This window comes from Pongo abelii, chromosome 6, assembly GCF_028885655.2.
Source record: "Pongo abelii isolate AG06213 chromosome 6, NHGRI_mPonAbe1-v2.0_pri, whole genome shotgun sequence".
In the NCBI taxonomy this organism is placed as follows: domain Eukaryota; kingdom Metazoa; phylum Chordata; class Mammalia; order Primates; family Hominidae; genus Pongo; species Pongo abelii.
The window spans coordinates 49,259,214-49,266,622 of record NC_071991.2 but is presented as its reverse complement, the minus strand read 5'-3'; the positions used below and the strand labels follow the sequence as shown (position 1 = coordinate 49,266,622).

General features: G+C 37.2%; 1 protein-coding gene across 2 annotated transcripts in view; it reads right to left on the bottom strand.

Moving 5' to 3' along the window:
• Positions 1 to 267: 267 nt before the first annotated feature.
• Positions 268 to 7,409, bottom strand: part of HERPUD2 (HERPUD family member 2) — a 64,211-nt gene continuing 57,069 nt past the window's right edge. For both annotated transcript variants that reach the window (XM_002818058.3, XM_009242867.3), the window contains 4 exons: positions 5,930 to 6,052; positions 2,752 to 3,075; positions 1,929 to 2,046; positions 268 to 1,464 (listed from right to left, as the gene is read on the bottom strand). In XM_002818058.3, the coding sequence (XP_002818104.1) occupies positions 1,303 to 1,464; positions 1,929 to 2,046; positions 2,752 to 3,075; positions 5,930 to 6,052 (727 nt within the window). In that variant the 3' untranslated portion in view covers positions 268 to 1,302. The remainder of the gene's footprint in view (positions 1,465 to 1,928; positions 2,047 to 2,751; positions 3,076 to 5,929; positions 6,053 to 7,409) is intronic.

Sequence of the window (7,409 nt, the reverse complement as noted above, 5' to 3'; positions counted from 1 at the left end):
ATAAAGTTCTCCCACCCATATTTGTTTTATTTAGCTATCCCGTAAGAAACTTACTGCCTTCTCATGATACATTAAATTGGCTTTCACAGGGATTTTTAAATAAACTAATGAGGTTTCAGACAATCTAACTAGGAGATATCCATCTGGAATGGAAAGAGGTGTAAATGACCTTTAAGACTTCAGCAACCCTTCCGAACAACTACTAAAATTTACATAAATTTTTGCATGTAATGGGTGAAGAGTTTGAACAAATATCCCATAAAACTGTTTACCATAATTGACTTTTTATTTAAAAAATTACACGGAGCAATTTCCAGCATATCTTTTTTTATAAAAGTACTGCCTATATCAAACATTTTATATCACGTTAATTCCATTGAAGAGCTGCCTTTTTCTGTTAAGGTACTGATTCCAATTGATGGGATACATGCCCTTAAAATAGAAAGTTTCTATTATTTATTCAAATGTCAAAATTAAGATTATTGAGAAGTTTATTGCTTTATGGCTGGGCAAGATGCTACTAGCACATTTTAGGTAAATACTATTCTTTATTAAAAACTATGAGGTCATTCTGTTTAAAACTTCCAAGATAATTCACAGAAAATAGATATATTTATTCAAATTAAACATTAAAGGGCCGGGCTACTAGCTATAGACATTTATATGTGAAGCAGCTCTTTTTTTTTTTTTTCTGAGACCGAGTCTCACTCTGTCGCCCAGGGTGGAGTGCAGTGGCCCAATCTCGGCTCACTGCAACCTCCACCTCCTGGGTTCAGGCAATTCTCCTGCCTCAGCCTCCCGAGTAGCTGGGATTACAGGCGCGTGCCACCACACCCAGCTAATTTTTTTGTATTTTTAGTAGACATGGGGTTTCACCATGTTTGCCAGGCTGGTCTCGAACTCCTGACCTCAAGTAATCCATCCGCCTCGGCCTCCCAAAATGCTGGGATTACAGACATAAGCCACGGCGCCCGGCCAATGAAGCAGCTCTTTAAAGAAATAAGACATGAAAATAGATCTGTCCTGGTATACTACACATAATTGAAATGAGTAACACCTGGAAGACCAATATTGTTAACGCTATGTTCTGTAAGGATCCTAAAAAAAAAAAAAAAAAAAAAAATCAGACATTTAGTAGTCCATTTGTGCTTAAAATATTCATATGCATGAGAAGCCTAAAGAAAAAAAACACCTCTGTACATGATGATCAAAAGAAAGTTATAAATTTTTTTGAAATTGCACTGTTATTTAAACCACTTTCCTAAAGTCAGACCCTCCTTGTAGCTAGCACAGTTTTTCAGGTCAATTGGCAACCTGGGGAGGCCCCTCTGGTATTAGTGAAGTAAAGAAGGTGGTGATGAAAGACCAAGCTGAAGCCATTAATCCAGGCCTTTGAATTGCACTGGCATCTTCACCTGCATCTTCTCCACTCTCATCTTCAAGCCCATCATCCATAAGACGCTCCTTTCAAGCAAAACAAGAAACATACTCCTGAGTGATGTGAATGAGCATTAGCTCATAATAGAAGACAGTTAAATTCTTTGTAGAACAAAGGAATATGAAGTGGTATGTATGTGGTCATCAGAAATCTTTAAGGCCAAAGTTGATAAATTCCTCACTGTTCCAGTTTAAAGGGGACAACTGCCAATGCAATACAATAAATTCTTACCATGTGTATACTTTTATTTCTAGGCTATTTTCAAGAAAAAAAAAAGTTACTTCTTCCCATTTAGTTATAATATATGACTGATTCAGTATAATATTCTAAGTTCTCCCAAATGAAACCACCACAATTTATATGTTAGCTTTCTTTCATGTGCCATTTCACAAATACTTATGGAACATCCAACATTCTTTCATCATGTTGGTCCCATACCGTGCTGGGAAAATCTCAGTATCTTAAGTATAGAAAAGCTTCAATCACATACCATTTCTTCAAGTTCCAAGTTGTTTGCATTTTGCCCATCATTGTTAACTTCGGCATTATTGTTGGGAGCCTGCTGATGACCTCCTTCTTGCCTAAAAGGAAACCATCCAGCTTGGTGTCTGTTCAGTAAAATAAAGAGAAAATAAAATAAGTCACAGTTGTTTTTATTTGCAACACTATAAAATGTTATTAGCGTCCTATAAGAGAAAAATGATTAGAACTATAATAAATAAAAAGACCAAATCTCCCACTTCAGGACAGGGAACTACCCTTTTCAAGGCAATGACAGCAAAACAAAACCAACCCAAATCTCTAAGTCTATCATGGACTTCACTGGCTCTATGTTAGTTATTAAAACATATCAGGAATCACAAATCTTTTCTGGTATTTTTCAAAATGAAATACAACTTAGATATTTGTTTGCCCCTTGGAGAGAAGGGAGCAGGGGAAAAATAGTCTACTTATGAAAAAAATCTGGCTTATGCCTATAGGACTTACTATTGGTAAGTCTAATGAAAGAGGATGACCTTATGCAGGAGTGCATCATACACTTCTTAAGTTCGAAATAACGGATAGAGTATGTCTCACTGAATGAACAACTTTTATAAAATACAGTAAACAAAAAATCTGCTTCTAAATAATTCTGATAAACATTCTCACTCAACAAAACCTGCCCTTGCTTTTGGCATCAAAAACATGCCAGATATCTAAAGCCCAGCATTCATATTCCTTCACTCAACATTCACAACAGACTACCCTACACCAGATTCTGTGCTGAACAGTTTCAGAAATTAAACCACAAAAAGTTAATGAACATCACTCACAAATAAACCAGTAGCATGGCTCCCATTACCATGATAAACCGACTAAAAGAAGAATAGAAGTATACAATGCTAAGGAGAATCGCAGCTCGTGAGAACGTGTACATCCAGTCTAGCCAGTCTCGATTGAAGTCTTCTTCATTTAGTACTGGACCTCCCTGTGCATTCATTTGAACATTCTCATTCATGGGTCGATTTTCTTGGGCCACTAGGTTTGGAGCTGGTGGGGGTTCTTCTCCAGGAACATGTGCCAAATTTAGAGGCTGTGAAGTAGTAGGCTGGGTTGGGTTGACATTTGATGTGGCCTGAGCTGAAACTGCAGCTTGACTGAAATAGTCACCAAAATAAATATTAAAAAGAAAAAAAAACTTTACCATACCATATTTTTTTAAACTTCTTGGGGAGCTATATGTATTTTTCATAAACCTAATATGGAATATCCCAACTCCTGCACCACATTTCTTAGGTAAGCACAAATTCCAATGGAAAAGTGGAGCCAAGGTTGATGGTAGATGTCGCACAGGAAAGGATGTTCTCTCAGCCTGGTAGTGTAAGATGACAGGGGAAGGCAAAAGACGTGAGAGCAGCCATGTGAACCACTCCTCTCTCTTTCAATCAATTACCTTATAAGCTAATGAGATGTCCAAACCTTTTCATGAATGCCCCCTTTTGTTATTCTACATGGGATGAATACTCCCAAGCTCACCACCTACCTCTCCCTCAGACCCATGTTTTGAAAGGCTTGTCTAAAAATACATACTATTATTATACTGTGTGTCTACTGTCAGTGATAAATGATTTGTATTAGTATCCTAAAATCCTAAATACATCTCAGATAACAATGCTTTCACCCCAATACTGATTTGGAAGAACTCCAACTGGGGACCACTGATCCTTGTCAAGTTAGAAAGAATTGTGATTCTGAGGTTTGCTTATAATTTGATTGCTTAAAATTTCCCAGTAAAGAATAAATTTCCCAGTAAAGTGATAATATATCTTGGATTTGCTTTAAATTATCCAACAGAAGGAAGAAAGTTGTAAAATAAGACTGACATGAATTGATAAATGTCAAAGCTGGGTGATAGGTACACATGGATTCCTTTTACTACTCTACCTTGTTATGTTTTTAAATTTTTCTACAATAAGAAGTTAACAATCAAGAGAGCACAGGAAAGTTAAATAAATGGTTCCCAGGCTACAAAATCCTATTTAAGCCAGTATGCTAATACCTTGTATCTGTATAGGGCTTTTTAGTTTAAAAAACACTTCCTACTTCATGAATATTCTGATACACACGTGTGTTACTTTATTTTAAAGGGGAGAAACCAAGGCTCTGAAGTTAAATGATGCACATAAGAGTATATGATTTAGCAGCAAGCATAATAAGCCCCCCTTATCTTACACAGTTCTTGTGAGGTTCACAAACGAGACAAGGTGGGGTACAGCATCCAGCAGAGTACTGAGCACAAAGCAGTCACTCAAATGATAACCATTACCATGGCAACATGCAAGGTATGAACATCCTGCCTGGAGCCAAGGGCTTATGAAAGAGAGCCTTAGGATATGAGGTTCATAAAGCAGCTTAGCTTTATGGGGAAAGGTCTGGAGGAAGGACAAAGATGTAGACTTCACAGTGGGCAAGAGAATCAGTGGATATCTGGGTGGCTGCAGGAATGACTGACTTAATTATGTGTTAAGAAATGTAACCTGGCAAACCGGGCATGGTGGCTCACGCCTGTAATCCCGGCACTTTGGGTGGTCAAGGCAGGCAGATGGATCACTTGAGGCCAGGAGTTCAAGATCAGCCTGGCCAATGTGGCAAAACCCCCCGTCTGTACTAAAAATACAAAAATTACCCAGGTGTGGTGGCACACATCTGTAATCTCAGCTACTGCAAGGCTGAGGCACAAGAATCGCTTGAACACGGGAGGCAGAGGAGTGAGCCAAGATTATGCCACTGCACTCTAGCCTAGGAAACACAGTGAGACTCTGTCTCAGAAAAAAAAAAAAAAAAAAAAAAGAGAGAGAAAGATAGATAAAAGAAATGTAACCCAGCAGTAGTATAAGGAAATACAGTAAAAAGACTAAAAGGAGAAAGAGCTACTGAAGTCAAGTGGACTTAGAATGAGAAAAGATCTGGGTGAAACATTGGAGGTAGCATATGGGGAAGGACAAAAGCTCTATTAACTCTTCATAAAATACTGCTTTCAGGAATAACAGAAGCCAGAATCGAAGCTGTTTATGGTTAAGAGCTTGGGTAATAAGAAGAGAGCTAGTATCACTGATGAAGCAGTGAGAAAGGAGAAGCACTTAAAGAACAGAGGAATTGAATTTTAGATGTACTGAATTTGAGGTAAAGGCTCATTCCCCTATGGAAATCTTCCAGCAATAAAGCAGAGACACAGGATGAAGCACAAGAGATGAAGAACCGGGATTCATCCACAGAGAGCTAACAACTAAGACCATGCAAAAAAGAAATCCAAGAGAACTACCCCAACAACTAAATCCCGTCCTCTCTACCGACTATGAGTGCTGAGAAGCACGTAGTAACAAATACTTGATGAACTGAGAAAGAAATGTTAATAAAATGAGCTATTAAAGGACACAAAAAGAGTGACCAGAAAGATAAAAAAGATACGGAAGACAAAAGAATCACAGAAACAAGGAGAGGAGAATGGTAAGGAGAAGCTAATCAATGTTAAATGAATGCAGAATGAGTTCAGGAGAACGAAGGCTGAGAAACTGTCCTCAATGCTAGGACTGTTCCATGCTGACCAGAATCAAAACGGACTAAATACTGAGAGTCAAGTAAGCATATTAGCCGCACTTGAGCCCTACATAAGCTATGGCCTCCCTGACATGATTCTATTCCTTTTTTCATTTGACTAACTCTTCATGTACATTTGCTGCCTTCCAGTGAAACATTCCTAAGTTTTCTCCTCTTGAATTTATAAAATATTGTACTAAAAATCTGAATACTGCTAAATGTAATTAGGGAAGACAGGGAGGAGCCAAGGGCAGGGTTAGTTCATGTGAACTGGAGCTGAACCCTTTTTCCTTTAGTCAAAACAACATTAAATACATAAACAAATAAAATGCCAAATCAACTTACTTAGGATAAAAAGAAAATAAAGCAAATAACACAGTGAGTAACTTAAAAAATGAACTCAGATTAACTTACTACTGCATATAATATTGATGAGCATACATCTGTTGCCACCACAGCATCTGCAGTGGGCTAAATGCTGGATACACTGGGAATCCAGGTGGAGCAGCTTGCCCAGGAAATTGGTTGTCTACATTTCTGCAAGAAATAAATAATGAGCTTTTTTAATGCTCTAGCAGCTAAAAGTATTATGCTAAATTTTCATTTCTGAACCCCAAGTCAACCACTGACAGAATATATTTAAATCTCACTGAAAAGAAAAATACTTATTTTCAACAATTCTTCAAATAAGACAATATGTCTTACATAAGTTGACCCAGGGCCCAACTATATAGAATAACTAACATTTCAGTCCAGTTTTAAAAGGAAAACAAACAGAAACACCACAAAATGTACATCCAATCTAAACATTTGTTATCTTCTCATTTCATTACATGAAGCCAAAAATACCTTCATTTTAAGTACATTTTCCTTAAGAAACAAAGCCCTAAAATAAATTTCATGACAAAATATTTTGGGGAATGGTGAAACAGACAAATGATATTTTATATTAGTAATAAAATGTTATTAAAATATAGTAGCTATGAGCTGTAAAATAAAAAAGAACATTACAAAAACCTGTAAAATATTCTGTAAAGAGACAAGATTAGTAGAACATGTTCACATATACATTCTTAAAGTAGGTTAAAATTTTATTTCTTTTTTTTTTTTTTTTTTGGAGACAGAATCTCGCTCTTTCACCCAGGCTGGAGTGCAGTGGCGTGATCTCGGCTCACTGAAACCTCTGCCTCCTGGATTCAAGCAATTCTCCTGCCTCAGTCTCCCAAGTAGCTAGGACTACAGGCATGCGCCATGCGCCACCACACCCAGCTAATTTTTTTTTTGTATTTTTAGTAGAGACAGGGTTTCACTGTGTTGGCCAGGCTGGTCTCGAACTCCTGACCTCAGGTGATCTGCCCACCTTGGACTCACAGGGTGGTAGGATTACAGATATGAGCCACTGAGCCTGGCCAAATTCTATTAATTCAGTAAAACTTGTGGAAGGTCACATTTAACTTCTCTATATTTCAGTTTCCTCACTTCTAAAATGGATCTAATAACAGAATCTTCCTCACAGGATTCTTACCTTGTATTCATGAAATGTTAGCTAGTTTTATTTTTACTCTCCCCCATTCCAACACCGAACATGATGCCAAAGTGTATAATGTGAGACTTGTAGAAAATCACATATATCAAGACAACTACGGAGATAAACAGGTAAGTAAATGCAGAATTCTTTGTGAATTTGCTAACTCTTCTTCACATTACTTGATTTTTATCTTTAGCTGATACTAGTTTCGTCTATCCAGAGTGAGACAAGAATAAATTCATTAGCTATAATTTTATATTCTAAAGACTGTTTACACATACAATTGGTAATAATTGATTATAGAAACCTAACTTAGAAGAGCTTGGGGAGCTAAGCCTTATCAACAGGCTATACTTAAGGAAACCT